Below are 24,722 nucleotides of genomic sequence, written 5' to 3' on the forward strand. Positions count from 1 at the left end.
TGGTGAAAATATACTATATAAATATAGTTACACGTTTTATTAAATTAAAGGATTCACGCTAGCCACCATAGCGAGTAGTGCCATACGCACATACATGCCGTATTCCGCCTGTCTGAAGTAGGCAGCTCGAGGATCTGTATCAAATTCAGGTGAAATTTCATCAATTCGAGGCAAAGGGTGCATCACAACCATGCGACGCTTTGCCCTGGTCATCAATTGCGGAGTAACCACTAGCAGGCCACGTATCTAAAAATAAAACAATTTCATAATTGTGTACTATAATTAGTATTTAAAAGTTATTAATAATTTTGTCTTTGAACGTAAACACTACCTATGCTTATGAATTAAAAATATTCCTGAACTGTTAACATACAGAAATAAAGATTTGAAATTACCTTCTCATACTCCTCTTGGCTTTCGAATCTTTCTTGTTGGATCCTGGTCATATACAATACGTGTGTATCAGCTAGAGTATCTTCCAGTTTCTCATACACTCTTTGAGGAACACCTTTAGAAGCCACATAGTCCATTATATGTTTTGGCATTCCCAATCCAGGGGGACTGACATATTGCAACTGTACTTGGTACAATGTAAGTAGGCGAGCTAGGGAATGTACAGTCCGGCCATTCTTCAAATCGCCAACCATGGTTATAGTTAGACCATTCACAGTACCAATTTCTTCTCTTATAGTGAAAATATCAAGCAACGCTTGAGTGGGATGTTCACCTACACCATCTCCAGCGTTAATAATAGGTTTACGACTATGTCTTGAAGCACGCTGCAAATAATATATAGCTATAAATATTATATATGAGTAGGTAGGTACATACTAAAGTAATATAAAATTTTTGACTGGGAAAATATCTAGTATAATCAATTCTTGGTGTAACTAAAAATGAACTTTGGTAAATTTTCAATTATAGTTTACTTACAGCAACGGCTCCAGGTTCAGGATGCCGGAGTACAACTATGTCAGAGTAACTAGCCATCACGGCAACACTGTCTTCTAAAGTTTCCCCCTTTTTAGCAGACGAGTTTGTGGCGTCAGTATGTATCACAGAACCACCAAGTCTCTGCATAGCTGCAGAAAAACTACAACTGGTTCTAGTGCTGACTTCATAAAATACGGATGCCATCACCTTGCCTCGCAATAAATCATCGAGACATCTACCCTTACTTACGTTGGTTTTCATATATTGGGCTAAATTGAAAATGTCATTCAGTGTATCTTTACTGAACGTATCAACGGTCAAAATACTTTTTCCAAATAAATCGCTACGCTGCCGTTGTGACGATGTAACTTGTGAAGGGTATATAGAAGTACTGTCGCATCTCTGTCTTGTAGTAGGCGGTAAAGGAGAGGTGCTTCTTAAACCAGTGTTCTCATTGAAATGAACGTTTAATTTATTATCTGTCTTGCCTGGTTCTGCTTGATCCAATTCATAGTCACTATATTTACTAATTTCTAGTGAGCTGTGGAAGTCTAAAGCTGAATTTGGTCGGCTGGTTTCTTTTTCAATCTTTTCAATCGGATATATAGGGAACGTTTGTTTTTTTGGTGCTGGCCAATCTCGTACATTTTGTCCAAATCCTGGTGGTACTAAAATTTGTCCCTCTACGTAGGCTATTTCGCCACGTAAAGTGACGCGATGAACAGAGCCGCACACATGCATACCCGCAAACGGAGTCCATTTTGATTTTGTGAATTCCATGGCCTCGGGTATTGTCCATTCGTAATCCATATCAATTTCTACGTATGTATTCGGTTGTTCGGGTAAATTAAATATTTTTCGCGGGTTTCTGTGAAATTTATTAATTAGATCTTCCATCGTAAGACGGCCTTCGTGGACAGCATTAAGGAGCAATGGTAGAATGGTTTCTAAGCCAGGAAAACCTGGTGGAGGTTTTTCTGAGTTCTTCTCTTCAACTGAATGTGGAGCATGATCAGTAGCAAAAATGTCAATAATATCCATATTTTTCCACAGTTCTTCCTGATCCTCGGGACTACATAAGACTGGTCTAACCTCAGCACGGCCCAGACCGATTCTGTCCATATCTCTAGTACTTAAAAACAAATGATGTGGACAGACTTCACACGTGACCTTTAAGCCGCGTTCTTTAGCAGCCTTTATAATCATTATTTCTTCCTTTCTTGCTACATGGCAGATATGAATTGGTCGATCTAAAAGAGAAGCCATTAGTATAATAGCTCCTGTTTTTTCCTTCTCGGCATGGGCGCAGATAGGTACTTTTTTGGGCCAATTCTGTAGGTGTTTTTGCCAAACAGTCATATCGTCGAGTTTAAGAGTTGTATAAGTTTCATTAAGATACATTTTTAAAGCTGCCGCCTGTGGTGCTAGTTCTGCTGCGCTGTCTGTGTTGTTGGTAGAGGCACCAACAAATAATGCATAGTCGCAACGAGCGCTTACTCTAGAGAGAGCGGCGACGTAGTCATATGAAGTACGGTCAATCACAGGTGGATTTGTATTTGGCATGGCACAAATCATAGTTATACCGCCAGCAAGAGCAGATGCTGTACAAGAATCGAAGTCTTCTTTATATGTTGCACCTGGTTCTCTTACGTGAACATGAACATCGATAAATCCGGGTAATTTAATAATATTTCTTGATGTCATACAATCTGTGTGGGTTTTCATGAGTGGAACACCGCCGCATCTTAACATCGCCTGTAAGAAATTGATATTACTAAAATTATTTCAAGATTAAAACGCTGTATTTTATGCTTTTTCTCACTAATATAACATTGTGGAGCGAGGTGACACAAAGTGGAAATTAAGTAAATACGTCATGTTTCTCATGTTGTAAGTTAATGCATAATTAAGAAAAATATTAAGTCACCATCTAAGATTATCCACACAGTTTTTCACGAATTTCGTTAAATCTTGTTACCTGTACTAAAAGCTTAGCGCATTTCACATCAGTAACCAAAGGAACAGCGTAGTCAACAGCCAGTCGTCTAGTTCGGTACCCGTGAGTTGAGAACGAAGATACACGACGAGCTCCGCCGCTCATTGGCAAATTGATGACGAGATCTAGTTGCTTTCTCGCCATAAAGTCAGCTAAGTGCATTAATTCCCCGTCCGATCTTGCATCGTCCAGATCTCCTATATGGTCAAATGTCCATTGTACACTTTCAACCTGAAATTAGAAGTAGGTAATTTTATGAGTGGATGTTTAGATAAATCAGATAATCACGGTGTCCTCTATTTCTATTCTATTGAGTCATTTCGGCAAAAACCCGTAATCTTTTAGTCGATACAAACTCCGGGGAAATAAATACAGATAACACAACTTTCTCTACAGCTGTGATACTTTTGACATTTAACACCTTTTGTCTTCATTCACCGTGACCACGCACGCTGTAAAGCACGCGAAACGTCGGAAAGATTAAATTTAAAATTATGTAAAATAATTATAATACCAATATTTTTAATACGGTTAAAAAATTGTTTTCTTTCAATGTGTAAAAGCTATGTCAACCAAAGACAATACTAGTACGGACCTACTGGATTTGTAAAACGGTAAGTGAAAATTCGTCTACTATATTCAAATATGGAAAACCAAAATTATAATGTAGCAATAATTATATATACTTACATCAATTCCGTGTTCTGTGTAGAAATCTCCTGTTCCCATGCTAGCGTATAGTTTGTATCCCATGTTTTGTAGCACTCTCACACTAGGCAATAGTTCCATTTTATGCTGGAAAAGTACATGTTGATTGTTACTGTATATTTAATAATTAATAAGGTAACAATCTCATAAAAATAATAAATGTTGTAAGAAATTAATTATTTACCTTGTAGGTTCCTATAGACAGCAAAATCGCCTTTTTCGGTATTCTAAATCCAGTACTCATAAGTGACTTTAAATAAGCTTCATACCGATTTTCGCCAAAGCAAGCTACCTCTCCAGTTGAAGCCATTTCGACTCCCAAAGTAACATCGGCGCCAGAGAGTCGTGAGAAAGAAAATTGAGGAACTTTTACTCCAACCTTTCCACAGCCACTCATTACATCTACGGGTTCCACAGGAATACCAAGTATTACTTTTGTGGCCATAGCTACAAAATCATGATCCAGTGTCTTTGAAACGAACGGAAATGATCTAGATACTCGCACGTTACATTCAATAACTTTCAGTTCGTTATCTTTCGCTATAAGTTGCATATTAAATGGCCCCGTGACATCTAATGTTTCGGCGATTATTCTGGCTATATCTTTTATCTTTTCTAATGTTTCTTTATTTATGTCTTGTGGTGGCGTAACAAGTGTGGCATCGCCCGAGTGAACACCAGCATTTTCAACGTGTTCTGATACAGCCATACAAAGTAATATTCCATCAGCGGCTACAACATCAACATCAATTTCTTTGGCATCCAGAATATACTTTGAAATAACCACCGGATAGTCCTTACTTACTTGACTTGCTGATTTAAGATAAGTTTCTAGCTCTTGGTTTGAGTAGGCTACATTCATAGCAGCACCACTTAAAACATAAGAAGGGCGAACCAAACATGGGTAACCCACTTCCTCGCAAAAACTGATAGCCGACTCTAAATTTGTCAGTTCTTTCCATCGTGGTTGCAATATACCTCTGCGATCTAACATTCTAGAAAATTTGAATCTATTCTCGGCATTGTCTACCATATCTGGTGAAGTACCTAATATAATCGCTTGTTGTCTATGTAAGTCCATCGCAATATTGTTTGGCAACTGGCCTCCCATACACAAAATGACGCCATCTGGGTGTTCAATATTGTAGATATCCATAACAACTTCAAAGGATATTTCTTCAAAGTATAATCTGTCACTCATATCGTAATCTGTACTGACTGTTTCTGGATTGTAATTTACCATTATTGTTTTCTTACCTTGATTCTTTAATTCTCTTAAACAACCAACAGCACACCAATCAAATTCAACCGAACTACCAATTCTGTAAACGCCAGATCCAAGGACCATAGTAAATTCCCCTGGAAATTCTAAGTCGTGTGTAGAACCATTGTACGTCATATATAAATAATTAGTGGAAGCTGGCCATTCGGCTGCTACAGTGTCAATCTGTTTTACAAATGGGGTGATCTTGTATTCTTCCCTTAATTTCCGAACAGCAAGTTCTGTACTTTTAACAGCCGCAGCGATTTGCTTATCAGAAAATCCAATTTTCTTAGCTTGTTTAAGTATTTCTGGGCTCATAGATCCATTTATTGCCTCAAGATTACCATAATAATCTATAATATTTTTCATTTTATGTAAAAACCAGGGGTCTATTTTAGTTAATTCATATAATTTATTTACTGAATATCCCTCTTTTAAGGCTGCAGCTAATATGAACATTCTTTTATCAGTAGGTTCTCTTAAGTCGTTATCGTTAACTTTTTTTATGTAAGGATCAAAACCATTTACATTTTCATCCACCATTCGCAAAGCCTTCTGAAAAGCTTCCTCAAAACTTCTGCCAATAGCCATTACTTCGCCTACACTTTTCATAGAACTTCCGATTTTAGTACTAACTCTATTGAATTTAGCTAAATCCCAACGGGGTATTTTAACTACACAGTAATCCAAACTTGGTTCAAAACAGGCTGTGGTCACACTAGTAACAGAATTTTTGATAACTGGTAGTGGTATACCTAAGGCTAATTTAGCAGCTACATATGCTAGGGGGTAACCAGTAGCTTTGCTAGCTAATGCAGAACTTCTGGACAAGCGTGCATTGACTTCTATGATAAAAAACTCTTCTGAATTGGGGTTTAAGGCATATTGAATATTACATTCACCGACTATACCAAAGTGTCTTATTACCTTAATAGCCGTATTACGTAACATGTAGTATTCACGATTAGATAACGTTTGGCTTGGCGCAACAACAATTGATTCGCCTGTGTGAATACCCAATGGATCCACGTTTTCCATATTGCAGACTGTGATGCAGTTATCATATGCATCTCTTACAACTTCGTATTCAACTTCTTTCCAGCCTTTTAAGGATTTATCAATAATTAACTGTTCAGAATGTGACAAAGCATGATGAGCTAGGACTCTTAATTCTTCTTCATTGTTTGCAAATCCTGATCCCAAGCCACCAAGAGAGAAAGCAGAGCGTGCCATAACTGGATAGCCGATTTGCAACGCTGCTGTTAAAGCTTCTTCTACAGATGAAACTGCAGCACTTGGTGCCACTTTTTCTCCTATAGCGTTAATTTTTTCAGCGAATATTTTTCGATCTTCTGTGTCAACAATGGATTGTATTGGAGTACCCAGTACATTGACGTTATACTTATCAAATATTTTACTTTTTTCTAATTCAACCCCACAATTAAGAGCCGTTTGTCCTCCAAATGTGAGTAAGACACCCGTTGGGCGCTCGGCTTTAATAACTTGTTCAACATATTCGGGAGTAATGGGCAGAAAATATACTTTATCAGCTAATCCTTTCGACGTTTGAACTGTCGCAATATTAGGGTTGATCAAGACAGTTTGAATCTTTTCTTCTTGCATAGCTTTAACACCTTGCGAACCTGAATAGTCAAATTCACCAGCTTGTCCTATTGAAAGCCCTCCAGACCCCAAAATTAATACTTTTTTAGGTCTATCTTGTAGTACAGGCGTATATTTAAGTTTATCTATAATCAATTCATTTACAACAGCTTGCTTTTTGTTTTTGTATAGCTTTACTAAATCAATAAAAACATCAAAAAGACATTCTAAATCGGTTGGTCCCGCTGTATGCTCAGGATGAAATTGAACGCTGAAGTATGGTAAAGATTTATGAGAAATGCCTTCATTAGTTTTATCGTTCTCATTAGTAAAAAGTATATCCCAGTTCTCTGGTAGTGTCTTATCATCTACCGCGAATCCGTGGTTCTGTGACGTCATAAAACAGCGACCAGTTCCATTGTGCGTACAAGGTAAATTGTGTCCACGATTTCCGTATCTGAAAAGTAAACTCTGAGCTTATGATTTATTTTTTTATGATAGGGTTAAGATAACTAAATAGACAAAATATAACTTGTCTTGCAAGCTTGCAATTAATGAAGTCCATTAATCACTAAAACTAAATAGGTACCAAATTATATAATAATTATAAATAATTGTAAAGCTACCACATCAGTATGTTATTAGGAAGCTTACAAAAGGATATAAATGTATATTACCGAGTCTTATATGTCTTACAGCCCGCTGCAGTAGCCAATAACTGATGACCCAAGCAAATACCGAAGATTGGCTTAACATTTTTTTTGTCCTGTAGTCTCTGTCGCAAATTGTCTACCGTGACCTTGCAAACTTCTGGATCACCTGGTCCATTACTAATGAAAATTCCGTCATATTGTTCTGTATCAAATTTATAATTCCATGGCACTAATATTACCTTTGCGTTTCTTTTTATTAAACATCTAATTTGATTATATTTCAATCCACAATCCACAGCCACTATGGTAATATCTCCTTTAGGGTTAAATATCCGAGGCTCCTAAAAAATAATAATATGAAATAGAGATTTCATGTGTGGAGCTCTCCTAAATGATATTCTTATTATATGACTTAATGACAATTAATATGACATTTGCATGCCTATTTTTATATGGCTGATCGTGCAGATTTTTATAATTAACCGATCTAAATATACCACTATCTTGTAAATTTAATTATTATTATTAATGGTGCATGAATAGGACTGATTTCTGCTTATTTTTGCAAAATAATTCTAGTTAATAATTTACACGCTGGAATGTAATTCCTTTGAGCCACAAACAATAACTATCTTGTCGAATCTTTGGTAACTTTATATTGAACAACTTTCTGAAAAATATTACGAAATTAATTTTCTTTTTGAGGGATCAATTTCATTAATTTGGGAAAAAAATACACAATGAAATAAAGATCTTTACATTACTTACCTTACCTTAAGACATAGAGAGGATTGTGACATAACACTTACCTTAATAGAAACTTCTGCAACCAAGTTCCTCGTATTGGGATCAGTCAAAGGTGCCATTACTGTAAAAGGGGGCACACCTTGAACTATTCTTCCCAAAGTCACACCTTCTCGAAGTCGGAATGTAAGAGCCCTAGTATCAACTTCGCATAATCCAGGTACACCCTTACTAGCAAGCCATTTGCCTAATGATTTTTTAGCTCGCCAATGACATGCGGCGGTGCTAACTTGGCCAACGATGAGAGCTGTTGCCCATATGCGGGTAGATTCAAAAAATCTGGAATGTAATATTTTTGATATTATATCAAATGTTGGCGTGCCCCGTTCTGTTACTTTGATAAGAAATACTTATTTTTCATAAAACATTTTACTTTAAATAATAAAACCTAGCTTAGTTTGAAATTAAAGCTATGTAATGTCTGAATGAGATAAACAATGCAATATTTTATTCCCCAGGATTTCAACAGAAGTTAAACAACTCCTTTGTAAATATTAAAATTTTGATACTTTACTGTTTTGCGCACTTTCTAAACATTGGTTAATTTGCATACGTAAATTCTAATGAAGCAAGTATGTAAACGAAATTTTTTATTTGTAACTAACCTGGGTAAGCCATGTTCATCATAGTCGTTTTCATCAGGCACTCCATAGTTACCGATGAGGGGATAGGTCAGTACTAGCAACTGGGCGTGGTAGGAGGGGTCCGTTAAAGATTCTGGGTATCCCACCATACCAGTTTGAAACACTGGAATGGATTATTGCTACAAATTAGTATGACAGAAGCAGTTGGCATAGAAGCACTGGAGCTTTCAAATGTCAACCCAGAGGTCGTGAGTCTTAAGCCCAGAAGGCTAATATTATCCATGTAATAGACGCAGAAACGTGTCTGGTAACCGATTTGGAGCGATACGGGATTTCTTACATAAATAAAATGTTCCTAAATGTTAGGATGTTTTATCTATACAAATGTCGCTTATAAGCTTCCAACATCGATTTATTGAATTGTAAACTCATACTCAAAATAACTTTATTTATATAGGTAAACAAGTACATTTATGAACGTCAAAAGGGCATAGAGCGGGCAAGAAGAACTGGCAAGAAACTTTCCGCCACTCTTTTTAATGGATAAGTTTTGAGTCATACAAATTATTTGAACTGGAGCAAATCAATCCCAAGGATTAGGATCTTTTAGGTATTAAGGCATAAGAAATAAATTCATTAATTTACGTTTAATGAATTTATTTCGTGATAATTCTCTAATTGCGCTTGGAAGTTTGTTGTAAAAACGAATACAATTTCCATATAAAGCGTGGCTTATCATCTGGCGCCTGGTTGGTCGTACATTTGATATAAACCGAATAATATTTACACGAACGACATTAGGAGATGATATTTTTTTAATGGTAGGAAAATACTTTATAATACCAGAATACCTACCATCAAACAAATACACGCAAACCTTAGAGTACCTAAATAGAATTTATCTCATACAGAAAATATTATCTGGAGTTTTGGCTGGACTTAGAGAAAAAAATATTTTTTATCCCGATGTCTACAAGTCCGTACCTATATTACGATACAAAGTCCGTATCTCGTAAACCATTTCAATAAAAAATCGCATTTAAAAGTAGAAAGACAGGTTAAAAACCTTGATAAATATTTAAAATTGATTCTGACCTTCACGTAAATATACCCGTTTTATCAGATTAAAAATGAGTAGAACAAAGTTCTTTAAACTCTTATCACAGTTATGATTATTAATCTAAAACAAGTTATAAGTTTGTTTTACATACAAAAAGTTTTTATTTAATTTTGAAAATATAATAAAGCTTATGTTAAAGTTGAGAGAATGCATTCATTGAACCGTCATCAGTCAAATAATTATAACTTAGCTTATGGTAGTTAGCAATTTACTGATCAAACTAATATGCCGTGAATATTATTGAAATATCTTAAACCTATTCGCTATGGCGGTTTATTCTTTCATTGTCAATTTTACGATTTGTATATATTATTTATAATTTTAGAATAATAGTCCAACATTCAGTCACTTATACTAGAATTTTCAAAATAAATTTCTGTGGTATCTCAATCCTAAAAGAGCGGATAGGCCGTGTAGTTACCAAGAGGTGTAAAAATATATACTCATGTCTTTACAAGATAAACGCACTCTTCTGAACCAATGCCTACTACACGACCTCCTTCAAGGACGTGTACACGGCCCTGATCTCCTATATCAAGTTAAGTTTTCTTTTCCTATATGGGGATAACTAACATATAAAAAATAAGACTAACTTTTCTCGTAACGTCCCCATATTAAATATAATTTATGCCCAGTATAATAATTTATTTTACCAATTTGAATTTTTTATTAAAAAAAGGCCTCAAACAAAAATGATATATGTAATAATTAGACACACATAAACCCATACGTCGGCACAGATACACATATTTATAAGTTTTATATTATACTATCTTCGTTTATTATTATAAAATTTGGCTTCGTAATTTTAATAAAACAAAGTTACAAAGTAAAAAAAATATTGCTGGGACTTAAAGTAAGATGTTTAACTCACCAACTTCCCCTTCAACAGGTACTTGGGCTCCAAAACTACGACCCTGAAAGACGGATCCATCAGCAAGGACCAGGCTGCATGGCGGCCCCACTTCACAACTCAGCTCATTATTGTCGCACATTTTTCCTGAAATAATACGTAATTTTTATTTTTATTTTAAGACTAGAGTAGAATCCGTGGCGAGCTATTGCAGCGATAACAATTTATATACTACTTATTTGTTATATCACTATTCGGTATTGTGTTTGGGCGACTTTTTGTATTACCAGGAATAAAACGATTTTTGCTTTATATTATTTTAAATTGCCCTTCGCTGTTACATTGACATCGTGCGTCCGACGTACAGCAATAGTATTTTTTCTATATGCGCAATTGAACTTGATAATGCACATTAAAATTGAGTGACACTAAATATAGTCTAAAGAATGATACAAATGTATGTCCACCTCGAGGCACATTAGTGGTTTTCGACTGGAAGGAATCAGAAAGTAAAATCGAATATAATCGATTTTTCGTCGGGCGGTCTTATAATTTTATTTTATATAGGACAGGATGTTCACCAGATGTTAAGTGATACCGTATCTAAATTAATTGTAGATATTAGCTTTGTGTAATAACTCTAATAGATTTACATATATAGAAGGGTCTTTACTTATTAAGCCTACTAGTAACAAATAATGACACTTATTATAAAGAATGTTTACAAAAATAGCACTAAGTAGGCAACAGTATTACATATTTGCTAATGTAGTGCAAATGTCTGATGTTTGAGAACTAACCTGTTAACGTATTTATTCTTGTAGTAAAAATACCGTTTGTAACGGGGCTAGTTTTAGGTAAGGTCGCGAGTCAGTCGTAGACAAAACTAGTCTTAAACTAAGTTAATATTGCTTATAGTAAAAACATTTTTTTTAAATTTTGTATTTAAATAAAAATATTTTTTTGACATTTTCACAATTCTGCATTCTAAATTTTGGTGCGTCTATTTTACAGCTAAATAATTATTTATTTAAGGCTGTCCCAACAATACGCCGCACGAAGCTAAATTTATAGATACAATATAATATCAAGGTGATTTAACTAATATAATCAAGTATATATCAATATATTTTTGACTAAACAAATATACAGTATTTACAATTTCCTTAACCTACACTGAATCAAAATAATAATTAAAAAAATAGAAATAATAATTTAAAAAGCTTGGTCCCTGTGGCAGTGTACTTTTAACACTGGTCACACTTCTTCGCTGTATTGCGAAAATTAATCGATGAGCAAGGATACCACCAGCTCTGGGGTCACCAATACTATGTACCAGGCGCCAACTTAAATCTTTAATTAGCGCCTGAGCACATGAACCCCACGGCTCAAGAGTAAATAATTATATGTATACTATATACTATTTTAGAATTATATGTATACTATCTTCATTAAAATAATTATATGTTAATTAAAAAATCTAGAATTCGTAGTCTGAAGTGTTTGGTTATTGGTTAAGATGTAATAAAATCCGCGTCACCAAATACTGTGGTACCACAAAACATTGTTATTAACACTGTGAAATGACTTGGGGAAACTTGGTTATGACTAAAACAGAAGTTCTTATAATAAAATGCATAATAACATTGTCAATAATTAATTCAAAATAAGAAAGGAGATAGCAGAAGTGTATTTTTTAATGAAATATTTAATTTTAACGTACTATAAAAAGAATATTAGTTGCTAATATGGTGGCGATCCCTGAATTTTGAACTCAAATATGTACTAAATAAAACAGTAGTAAAAACCTAGCCCATAACCTAGAAGTTATCTTGAAATACTTTGGATTAACGTATGATCATAAGGTAAAATATTGCGTGGATTTTGTATACTGAAGAACTGACTCCGACACTTTATCGATGTTATTTTTCAGTAGATATATAATACATTAAAAATACAAACGATATACAAGTATTATAATTGAATTCTAATCTTATTAAATATGTATCTATACTTAAAGTTAACTACTCACAACTAACCAAGCACACCGCGTGCCAAAGGTCACATATTGAAAAATTATGTCCACTTATCATATTATACGAATAATAGGCCGTGTAAAGAGCGATCGAGTTATGTACTCACTTTTTAGATTTAAAATGCCGGCCACGTGGTTTTTATGGTCCACGAAAAACGGTCCGGCGCTGTCGGTGTCCCCACAACGACAGACCGCGTTAAGCGCTCTTTCAGTGTTCCACTTCCTCCAAGTTACGATAACATGCCAACGTCACAAAACCAACCAGTTAGGATGTAGACCATCCTGCTCTGATATAGGCTATTTAGATATAGCCATCTCCCTCTGCCACGGCTAAGGTCAGTGATGTGAATACTATTGTTTGTACTTTATAGTTCCGAGGGTTTTAAATACGTCTTAAGTCTGTCGCATCTTTTATCACTAAATTTGAATGATTGACTAAAAGACTAACAATTAACTATCGATAAATAATATAGTATCTGTTTTATGTTTCATGTTTCAAACAGTGAATAAAATAAAATATTGTTTTTGGTAATAGGACGCATTTACATACTATACTATACTAATCGTGGTATTAAGCGGTAATTGGAAATCGTTTTGTTTCTTTATTAGGGTGATCAATTGTGACAAACGAAGCATTAACAATAATAAAGTTAATACTTATCATTTCTGCATCAAAAATCAAAATCAAAAGTTTTTATTTCAAATAGGCCTTTGCAGGCTCTTATGAAACGTCTAGTTGCACGGTTCCAAAAAGTGGGTCTCATGGAGAAGAACCGGCAAGAAACTCCATGGACACTCTTTTCAACAATGGTTTAGCTTACAAAGACTCGGTTACAATAGTAATAATCGGCTGAGAAGTTTATATAATGCAAGGTATACAGAGATTCTATACAAAGCAAAAGAAAATTGAGTTTTTATTATTAGTGTAAAATGAGATACACACACTTGCACAGCGCAAGTTGCCAGGGAAGCCGCACATGCAGAGATGAATTAGCGCCATACATCTTTATCGTCAACATAGTCTTGGATTTTATAATACGCTTTTTTAATTAGGATTCCTTTGATGACGTTTTTGAACTTTTTAGTCGTAAGATCAGTTACACACTTCGGTAGCCTGTTGTAGAATCTGACACAATTCCCAAGAAACGATTTATTCGATTTTGTTAATCTGTATTTTGGGACTACTATTTTATGCTTATTCCTGGTATTTATAGAATGAATAACACTTTTGACAGTGAATTGATGCAAATTTTTACGAACAAACATTATATTCTCTAGAATATAAGGGAAGGCAACGTGAGTATATTAATTTCTTTAAATAATTCTCTCAGAGACTCGCGGGGGCCAAGATTGTAAATTGCACGAATTGCCCTTTTCTGGAGAATGAATATGGCATCTACGTCAGCCGCTGCGCCCCACAGTAGAATACCATACGACGTTATGCTATGAAAGTAAGCAAAATATACAAGCCTAGCTGTAGCAACGTCAGTAACCTGTCTTATTTTTCTGACTGCATAAGCTGCAGAACTTAGTCTACCTGATAATGCTGCGATGTGAGCTCCCCATTGTAATTTACTGACAATGGTTATGCCCAGGAAAACGGTTTCAGTGATGACTTCAAGTTTGTCACCATCGCGAGTTACGTTAAGCCCTACTGGGGTGACATTAGGCAGTGAAAATTTGATACATTTAGTTTTAGCAGAATTGAGGAGTAAATTATTCGCGGCAAACCATTTCGATAGAGTTACTAAGCTATCATAGACGTTTACTGGACTGGAATCTTTCCTATTGATTTTAAAAACGAGGGAAGTGTCTTCAGCAAATAAGATAATTTCCGATATCTCAGACATCATATGCGGGAGATCATTAATATAAACAAGGAACAAAAAGGGACCCAATATGGAACCCTGCGGCACGCCACGCATGGCGAATATCATGGAAATACAGAGTGTAATCCAATTGGAATAGAATTCCAGACGCTATTCTTGTTAATACCAAATACAAACTCAAATTGTACGAAATATATTCTGTGTAATTTACACCAAAGGCGTAATTTTACGGCTATTTAAAGGCCTCATAATTAATATAGTCACAGCCCAGATATATAGATTTATGTCTTGTACTTTCACATTTAAAGCGATAGTGTTCAAATCTTTCATTAGCATACATGATCTTATTGCTTTGAAATAATAACTGACAGTTTACCTACCTTTCTCGTACATCATCTATGTAACAGTCCGCTAAAAACTGTATAGACACTTTTTCTAACACGACATTAATAATTAAATTAAAATAATATTTTTTATTTCCCTCAGTCTGTTGAAAACAGGAGCGAATACTGAAGCATTACATTAACGTTCCAATAAACTCTAAATTACATGGTATACGTCCTTCGATTAAATTCTTTTTGAGACTAAACAGGTGAGAGACATCGGATGGTAAGTATCTCCCATAGAAGGCTCGCGAGCGATGCCTACAATTGAAACGCTTTTTTCTTGAAGGTCAAAGTCGGTCAAAAAGCAAGACATGGCGACCTAGATTCGCATCTAAAATCACGGCTTTTAAGATGTTATTATAACATTTATAGTACTTTTAAAATACGTTTTAACTGGGACTGGGAACACTTTGTAGGCGTTATACTTTGCAGTAACACATCACACAATCTAGAATATTTTATTGATAATTTCTAAACACTAAGGTACTTTGGATTGGATTTAAGATGAAATTAATAATAGATGAGGAACGTAATTTAAACTTTTGGTTACATATTAAAAAAAAACACATTTATTGATTTTTACGTAAACAACGAGTATTCGCTGGCTACGTAGAAACTTAAGGAAGTTGAGCAACATATTGCGCATTAATTAAGGTAAATATAAGTGACAGGACTTATCGCGAACTCTGACAACTACGAGTAGGTCACAAATGAATTAGATTTTGTCATACGGGAGTCACAGTTTGCGTCTTTTGAGTCTCGACACTGAGTCTTACCCTGTCTTACACTGAGTATTTTAACTTAGATAATTTTTGTAGTCAACCCACTAACACGCATCTAAAACTTCCCACGGTAATGCAAGAATTAAATTACTATCTTATTATACAGTTGACCCGTTTAAAACTAATTAACATATGAACAACTTAATTCATTATAACTGTACACTGTCGCGGTTCTATTAAGAATTGGATAGTCAATAAAATTAACGGCGGAATTTATAGGCGTCTTATACAATTCCACGACTTCGATGACATTTTGCGCAGGCGCAGGGTTTAGCCACACTCCAGGGACGTATAACGTTGCTTGAGGACCAGCTTCAGGCCAATATCTTCCAAGTAGACGGCCGTTTATTGTAATGTAACCCTTGAAATTGAAATAAAAAAATATTTACTGATACAACCTAATACAACAACTGAATCAGTCTAAATGCTAATGTACTTGTTTATCAGTCAAATTGTGTTTCCACTGTAATAATAAAAGTACTTTTCTTAAATTAATAAATCTAAACAAAAAAGGTTTCATTTAATTGTCGCAGTAGTATATAAGCGTAAGTTTATATGAAGGTTATGACCAATGACTCTAGGAACAACGATGAATGTCTGCCTCTCTGCCTTTAAATAAAAAAAAATATTTCGACGGGAATCGAACTATTGACCAAAACACTTAAAACACTCCAAGTAATTCATAAAAAAACTGTCCCAAACATGAACTTAGATACCAAAGACAAATTTACTGTAATTTTCTCCGATACAACGAAAACACGAAATAGGAAGGATATTAGAATTAAGAAAGAATGGTGTTATAATAAATCACCTTTCCCCAACCAGTCATATCCACAAACGTATCCAAAGGTTCTTCAGGCGGTAAAATAAAGTCACCAGTGAACAATATTGGGGAGCAAGCCGTTGGTTCATACAAAGATTCTTGTACCTGCTCAGTTCTTTTATCTAAAGGATAACCTGTTATTGCCCACGGCCCTTCCAAGGTTTTATTGTTGAACACTACAGTACTTAAGATTCCCTGTAAGAGATAATTAAATATATTTTTTGTGTTTTTGGCGACAATCTCACCATCAAACTAAAATGCGCTCTCTGAAAAATGTGTTAAGTAAATTACGAAATTGGATGTTTAAAAAGTCATTTAAACATTAACTTTAATTACCTAAATAATCTAAAACGTAATAACCTAAATTTTAATGAAACTAAGTTTAGATGATCTATTTATAACAACGGTAAAGCCGTTTTAGCGAAGATAATTTACTTTAAATGTCTTCGGTTTTAGATAACAAATGTACGCGTAAACGTATATGTGTAATATACAAATAAAATTATTAAAAACAACTTTATTCTATGAAAACATTTTATCCATACACCACAGACCTAGTTTCCGGAAAGTCTGGACGATAGACATTTAAAATAGTTATTTAACCTAAAATCAGTCTCTAAAAAGTTTTTGTTTTTATATCAAGATAGATTAGATTTTTTAAACCCATATTATGTGAAACTAAAGAAATTGCTTCGTAATTAGTCCGGTAATGTCGAATAATACTTTATCGTGGTGCAACCGTAGAATTGAACACTTCATGATATTGTCAATCCATAAAAAAACCGAACCGACCACTAGATAAATTAGTTTTTGTTCCATTTTATGTTATTCACACAGCGTGTTAACCATACTTCAGAGAATTTACATAGTTTTCAATACATTAGGAACTTTTTCACACATCCGGCTGTTACAGTCTGAATAAGCAAAAATAATAAAAATACCGTGCATTTGCTAGAGTGCTGTATCGATTAATAGTACATTACCTTATAATCATGCAGTTTAGGCCCATAATTGATTCGTCCCTGATTTTCTACGAGCAATGATAAAGATGACCTGCCACTTGACTCAATATTCAATGAATACGCTTTGTATCTGCGATTTATCACACCTTGGAAGCGCTATAATAAAACATCATCTAAGTAATCAGACATTTTACAACGTACTTTATAGATATTTTATTGTATCGAAGATAATGATATTTATAAATTCAATTAATATGTTTCAAAACATTGTAAATAAATAAAAAAATAATATACAAATATAGCAATAAATACAACAAAACAGTTTAGATTTATGATCATATGTAGTTCTCGTCTTCCATTGAATCTAAAATTAAATCCTCTCCGTACGAAAATCGATAATACAATATATTTAGAAGCAGTCTACTGATAAATAAGTGTGGGCGTCAAACAATTTGAAAATCTATTAACATATTCACTATGGTTTATTTCTTACTCGCGAGATATTTTTTATAGTTTAATGTAAAAAAATATAGCAAAGGAATATATAGGAATATAATCTAGCATCTGTCTTATTTCAATAATAAATTCAATATTTCTTAATCAATAGAACTTACATTATCAACGTAAACAAAAATCCAATCCCTTGGTTTTCTAATTTCCAATAAACCATTTCCATTCAATGATGTCTCATATAGCATCAAGCCGGAGAATTGTTTCAATTCTTCAAAAGTTGGCAACTTTTTCCCCGTTACTGTGTTGTATTTTTTACCCAAATTCGTACGGCCATCATTTGATAAAAGTTCTACTTTAGGGGTTAGGTTGACCGCACCGTATGCGCCTTTCTTCGAAATTGTTGGAGGAGGCACATTTTTGACCTCTGGATTGAACTATAACAAAGCTCTTCATAAAATAAATACATATAGGTACACGGAAAAGTACCTAAAATCCAATAACAATTTTGTCTGAAAAAAATGAGAACCAAGCCATGGCATCTTTAGAATTCCTTAGACGGAAGCACTAAGTTACATTGGAATATAATTCGTGTAGTGTATGCACTATAAATATTTGTAAAAGCGATTGAGTTGAAAAACTGTCAAACTAAAAAGGTTAGTTCTAAAGCCTTTTATATACAGGCAAATATTTACGGCTAAAGACCAACGACTGATGCTTACACTGTATAATGGGACTACGAGTATATAATTTGAGTAGTATTTAACTAAAATGTAAAATGCATATATCGATATTTAGAAATATCGAATCTACGTTGGTTGTACGCTTGAAACACTGGAAAAGTTTATAGAAATAATAAATATACAATTTCCCATAGAGAGTGCGCGATAGGGAAGAATCTAGGACGTCAACTTCAATTTCAGCTCAAACGTTTATATCTGAATAAATGCTATTTTGCTATATAATTTGAAATACTTTATATTTTAGAGATTTTGATTTGATTTAGTTTTTTTTTATAAAAAATAAATATTTAAGAAGGCACCTAATAAATAGTGACATTACATACATTGTCATTCCAATACAGAAGAAATGATATACATTACAGTATAATATATAAATCCATTCTTTTTAATGATAGCAAACTCTAGTTTGTGCCACTCGTTTGTTGTATTAGGAGTAAAATTCTATAGTATAAGAGATATATATAATAATTGCACAGTATCTTAGTGGTGAGGCGTAATGGATAAATTTGATTAACAACGAAACGATATTTGTTTATATTAGTTACGCCTTGGATGTGGATTATTTTAAGCACCTAAATGCTTAAAATAATACACATGGGTCTCGATTTAAACTGATACAAGTTGTCTAATAAGACTTTACATTTAAGTGAGCAAACCTTAGTAATAGCGTCTCGGATAGCAAAGTATTTTGGTGTTGGGTCGCCGGCTTCTGAGATCGGTGCATCATAATCATATGATGTTATGTCTGGCTGATAAAAACTGCCGTAGTTTGCACCTAAAATGATTATACGCGTAAATATACTTCACTATATATTAAGCTTTTCTAATATATATTTCTAATTATAAAACTGTGTTGATTTTTGCGTTGTCAGGGACCGACCAAGACGTAATTAAATTGACTGTAATTTATCCCCCCCCCTCATGTCAGTAAAAGTAAGCAAAGCTCGGAAAAATAACAGTAGGTACAATTACTGTACCAAAATTGTATACACTAAAACAAGAGCTTAGTATCTTAACACACATAAAAACAATAAGAATATATATATAGTTTTATACTAGACATACAAATTATATGTTATACTTCCTACTAAATTATTATACTTCCAAAAGGTTTTCAAATAGCACAGTTGCTTATCAATGACAATCCTTAAAACATTGAATTAATGAAAAGCATTTCTTTCTATAGACTTCAAATTTTCTCTATCTTTTCTTTACAATAAATATTATAATTAAATACGTGGGTGTAAGGTTAAAAATTAAAATTCTTATAGATTATGATTTTCGTGTCAGCAGTTTCGTGAAAATACGTTCTGACGTGTATCATAAAAAGAAAACGTCACATAAATAGGAAAGTTAGAACGGCCATATTCATCGGCGTAGGATATTTTTAAAATAATCAGTTATTTCTGTCCAAACTGTGATCAATAGAGAAAAGTACTTTTGTGCTGTAGATTAGATTAGGGTCTTATCCAATAGCTTAAGATTTCTTTTGTTTTTATTCTGCTTCTAGCCTGTGCGAAGAGAAAGTCGTAGGATTAGAGATCAGCAGCAGTGATTTTGATTTTCGTTATGTTAAATGTTAAAAAAGTGTTAAGTCGTTATAGTTCGATAGTAATGTTGGTACTTAATAGAAAAAAATAATTGTATAAATGTATTTTTCTGAGAAACTTATAACGCTTATTTATTGACTTTAATATCGTATTAATCAAAGGCACTGGATATTTTTTTTGTAGAATATTCAGCACAAACCAGATGTAAATCCGAAATTGGTCCCTCCATGGAACATATAGAAGTTGAAATTAATGTTGTGCTCTAACATATCTCGTAGAGTGTACACCACTCGATCAGATGATACTTGCTGAAGGTCCTCAGTCCAATGAGTAAGCCAGCCCGGGTAATATTCCGAGTTCATAAGAGGGCCAGATGGCATAAATCTGCGTAGCTCTTGGAATGCCTTGGTCACGCTGTCCACTAAAATTTACAATTATATTTTATCCACTAATATTCAAGTGATAGCTATTTCATTTGTTTATGGGACAAATGGCATCACTTCGATTAAAATGTTAACCGTCGCCCATGAATACTAATAACGCTGAGAGGCTTACAGGTGTGTTGCAGCCCTATTAGGACATGAAACTGTCATTCCTTTCTTATTTTTTATGTAACAGGAGGCAAGCGGGCTGGAGGCTCAACTGATGTTACGTGATACCGCCCATGGATAATCACGTTGCTAGAAGGCTCGCAAGTGCGTTGCCGGCCTTTTAAGAATTGGTACGCTCTTTTCCCTTCAGGAACCCTTAGGTAAGCGCAGCTGGTTTTACATAGTGGTGTTGCGCGGCAAAAACTGCCTTCAGAATCGCATAGTTGCGGAACGACAAACGTTGGGGTGATACGGATGGTATTTTGTATTCTGCCTACACGTCCGATGATGAACTTCAGCCAGAGTGATTAGCCTGAACAACTCCTCTGAATACTCTGCATGATAAATGCGGTAGAAGATGCAAACACACCGCCCCATATCTCTACACAACGCAAAGTAATCAAGCCGCTTTGAAAGTGACAAGTCGTCGGCGATTCGAATCGCTCTTCGTTGAGTACGCTCAAGCGGAAGCAGAGTTTCGACTTCCGACAAAAGTATGTTCCGGTTCTCATAGACAACTGTCCGGGAAATACCTGCCCGGCAAAGTGTAAATAGTATCCTCAGTCTATCGTCGTGGTATTATAATAACTGTATATAGATTATAAGAATATTTATTTTATAATAAATAATTTAAACTGCGGTCAGCGGCAATCACACAATTGCACGATATAATAATATTTAAAAAAATGTATCATAGGCTGTGGTAGACATGAATGTAGAATGGTATCAAAGCGAGATAGCAAATTCTACACAAAAGTGAGATAAAGTGTGTGAATCTGAATATAGGCGTTTTGATGTGTATTTCCTGTCTCTACGGAAATAATTTTATGTTAATACATAATAATACTTACTTGGACCAAAATCGATTGTAGTCAGAACCCCGCTCACAGATCCATCATAAAAATATGATCTATACATGCCATCTGTTGTGTACAAAATCGCATTGTCTTCAACATGTTCAGAAATGATGTCGCGTAGTTTTTCCATATACTTTTTACTGGCACCATAACTCCCGTACTCATTTTCAACTTGAACTAAAATCACTGGGCCGCCATTTCCGTAAAGCAAGGGCTTTACTAGTGCAAAAAGCTTATCGAACCATCTTTTTGTTTCGTTGATGAAATCTGAAAAATTGTTGCGTGTTTTAATAGACTAAATAATACTGTATATTTATTACCATTGGCGCTTAAATCTTTTAGGACTGGGTCTTATTTTTGTATCTGTTCTGTGACTTGTTTTTTCAGTTTCAGTGTTAAATGCGCCTACATATAGAAAATCCATGTTGTGTGAAAGTGGCACGCTGAAGTCAACACTGCCCTTTGTAAGCTTATAAAAAAAAGACAAAATACGGAAAGTTTCACAATACAGCGAGAAAATGCTGCCAGCGTTAAACGTACACTGGCACAGGGACCAAACTTTTAAAATTTGTTTTGATAATAATTTTTAATTACATATTTTAATTATTACTTTGTGGGTTAAGAAATTGTAAATACTGTAATTGTAATATATTTTTAAAATTAATTGTTTTGATTGTTATATTTTATTTCTTAATCTTATTTAAAAAATACAGATTTTCTGAATCACACATTCTGTAATAAATTTGTTTATTACAGAATATGTTTCGTGATAATTTAGATGAAGATTAGCCTTCTGTGCCTGACACACCTGATGATTTCCATCACCATACGAGCGACCATTGCGTACACAGAAAGAAAAATTCATTGGCACAGCTGTGATTAGACCGCTCGACCTAAGAGTTGAGAGGCGCTCGAACCACTACGCCAACACTGCTCTTATGACTACTGCAGTCTATGGAAGTTACGTATACAAACAGAGGTATGTAGGGATTTCATAGTGAATTAATTACGGAGAGATTCAGTCATAATTATGTATTGCCATTAAAATTACAAACAGTCTTATAAATTCGAGAATTTTTAATTTCAAAACTTTTTTTAGTTACCTGTGTCAGTAGTACGCAATTGTATATGAGGATATTTCCCAAGCAGCCAATACGGGAAGCCGCCCTGAAATGATAACTAACTGATTTCTGGTGCAAAAAAACATCAAAGTCATTTCTCTCTCTCTCTTTAATCGGCAGCTCATGTCTGAGCGTCGTGGTCAGCAACGAAGCATCTATCGGACTATATGTTTCCATCGGTTTCGATCCAGCGCCTCTCTTATGACAGCGTACAGCTCATGTGTACAGCTTAGAGGAAAATTTGTCTTTCACTTGATCGGTCCATCTGGTGGAACGGCTACGAGATTCAAAGACATTTAGGACAACTGAAATCTCGTAATGCAAAGTTTTACTATAAGTCTTTTGAATTTCTTTCCCAAGAATTGAACACTCGTACATACGACATCTGCTTCACCGACAACGCCAAAGATACGGTAAAAAAAATTAGTAATTTTATTAGGAATAGAGATAGTTTCTTAATGTAACCTGTTATACTAACATTTTCTAGATTTTACATCGATTGAAGAATGTTTTGGTTATTCATGAAGACTCTTCATCCAATTTAGTTAGCGTATAAATACAACTCACCAGATCTCTTTCAGCGCAAATATAAGGTCCAGGTCTAAATAACACGTGTAATCCTTCCTCTTGAGCTATGTTCAGAAATTTGACTATGTCATTGTCCCCTGAAAATGATTCTATCCCTTCTTCGGGCTCGTGGCTACTCCATTCAACATACCTTTAATATCAATAAAACTTAACGTTGCAAGTATTGTAAGTATTATGTTAACCATCAGAGAATAATGTCAGTCAATAAAATGCAAATGTGAATATCGACAACGAAATCCGACAAAACATAAACAAATGACTTCTATAAAAAAATACGGGTTGAAAAAAAAGTACTATGTCCTCCGGTGTTTAACACACATGATAAGTTTAAAATTTCGTTGTCCCATACTCCCATAATCCATGCTAAAGGTTCGTTTCGTTTTATTCGTTAGAAAAAAACAGTTAGTCAACTCAGATTTATATATGTTTTTTGCGATCATTTGTTTTTTTTAAATCGGTAAGTAGGCGATCAGCCTTATGTGCCTAAGGCAGGTTACTCACGATGTTTTACCGTATGAGCGACTGCTAAATGCATTGAGAAAAAAAATCAATCTTTTAAATTTTATATTAATTAACGAATTAAACTCAAAATTAAAAGAAATAAAATATCTTTCGCTTCCTTCGTTAAGTAATCGGTCACACGGCATCATTTGAAAATCTTCATAGATATAATGTAATAAACGACTCTGAGCGCAAGGCTAATAAAAAGTAATCGACACATACGTGGATACAGAATTAAGACCGGCCGCCTTCAACTTCCTTAATCTATCGCGCCAATATTCGTGAGGCACTCGGAAGTAATGTATTGATCCGGACATGATGCGAAATGGCGTATTTTCTAGCATAAACTCATTTCCGACTATGCTGATATTACGTCTGAACTGTGGACAAATAATTACAGTGTACAACCTTATGTAGAGAAAGTACCGAAATTATCAACACGGCTTTAGGCTGGCTGATTAAAAAGCTTATCTATTATTTTTTATTATATCGAGGTCAGAGGTCTCGGGGTTATGGTGGAGACCTCTGACTTAGACATGAGCATGGGACTTGTGAGAAACTTGACCTGAACATTTTTGGTACATTGCTTGATATGTTGTTTTAATTTATATTTGCTAATAAAACATATTTTTTTTATTTAACGAGAGAAATTAAACACATTTCACAAGTATCAGACACATTTGACATTAGGTATTTAACCGCCAGTCCCATACAATTATTATTGCAGCAAATCGAACCGTGTTAGGTGGTTCGCGTTATCGATATCACAAAATAATAGCCGTTTTTTATAGATATCTGGGGCCTACCACGAGCTCTTATTGCGAGCCTATTGACAACCTTCAACTGAGATGCATCGCTAATTCGTAACATGATATCGACAAAACGAGACAGTTTAGGTTTCCACATGACCTTAGCGGTAATCAGATTTCGCTCGTTCAAATTGTATGAATGACCGCTCGACTGAACCGAAATTTGACAGTTGCGCGTT

General features: G+C 34.5%; 1 protein-coding gene across 2 annotated transcripts in view; it reads right to left on the bottom strand.

Annotated features, from left to right (window-relative positions):
• Window positions 1-24,722, bottom strand: part of LOC123710880 (CAD protein) — a 28,361-nt gene continuing 3,639 nt past the window's right edge. Inside the window, exons 3-23 of one of the 2 annotated variants that reach the window (XM_045663161.1) lie at window positions 23,957-24,114; window positions 23,213-23,363; window positions 22,628-22,691; window positions 21,519-21,791; window positions 20,277-20,498; window positions 19,184-19,302; window positions 17,949-18,221; window positions 17,356-17,490; window positions 16,361-16,567; window positions 15,800-15,910; window positions 12,989-12,995; window positions 10,539-10,664; window positions 8,566-8,707; window positions 7,966-8,239; window positions 7,181-7,497; window positions 3,822-6,960; window positions 3,620-3,724; window positions 2,912-3,160; window positions 934-2,688; window positions 396-779; window positions 1-246 (exon numbers count right to left, since the gene is read on the bottom strand). In XM_045663161.1, coding sequence (XP_045519117.1) covers window positions 40-246; window positions 396-779; window positions 934-2,688; window positions 2,912-3,160; window positions 3,620-3,724; window positions 3,822-6,960; window positions 7,181-7,497; window positions 7,966-8,239; window positions 8,566-8,707; window positions 10,539-10,664; window positions 12,989-12,995; window positions 15,800-15,910; window positions 16,361-16,567; window positions 17,356-17,490; window positions 17,949-18,221; window positions 19,184-19,302; window positions 20,277-20,498; window positions 21,519-21,791; window positions 22,628-22,691; window positions 23,213-23,363; window positions 23,957-24,114 — 8,418 coding nt within the window. In that variant the 3' untranslated portion in view covers window positions 1-39. Of the gene's footprint in view, window positions 247-395; window positions 780-933; window positions 2,689-2,911; window positions 3,161-3,619; window positions 3,725-3,821; window positions 6,961-7,180; window positions 7,498-7,965; window positions 8,240-8,565; window positions 8,708-10,538; window positions 10,665-12,659; window positions 12,763-12,988; window positions 12,996-15,799; window positions 15,911-16,360; window positions 16,568-17,355; window positions 17,491-17,948; window positions 18,222-19,183; window positions 19,303-20,276; window positions 20,499-21,518; window positions 21,792-22,627; window positions 22,692-23,212; window positions 23,364-23,956; window positions 24,115-24,722 lie in introns of those variants that run through there. The other variant, XM_045663160.1, reaches the window with a different exon arrangement.

Source organism: Pieris brassicae, chromosome 6, assembly GCF_905147105.1.
Source record: "Pieris brassicae chromosome 6, ilPieBrab1.1, whole genome shotgun sequence".
Taxonomy (NCBI): domain Eukaryota; kingdom Metazoa; phylum Arthropoda; class Insecta; order Lepidoptera; family Pieridae; genus Pieris; species Pieris brassicae.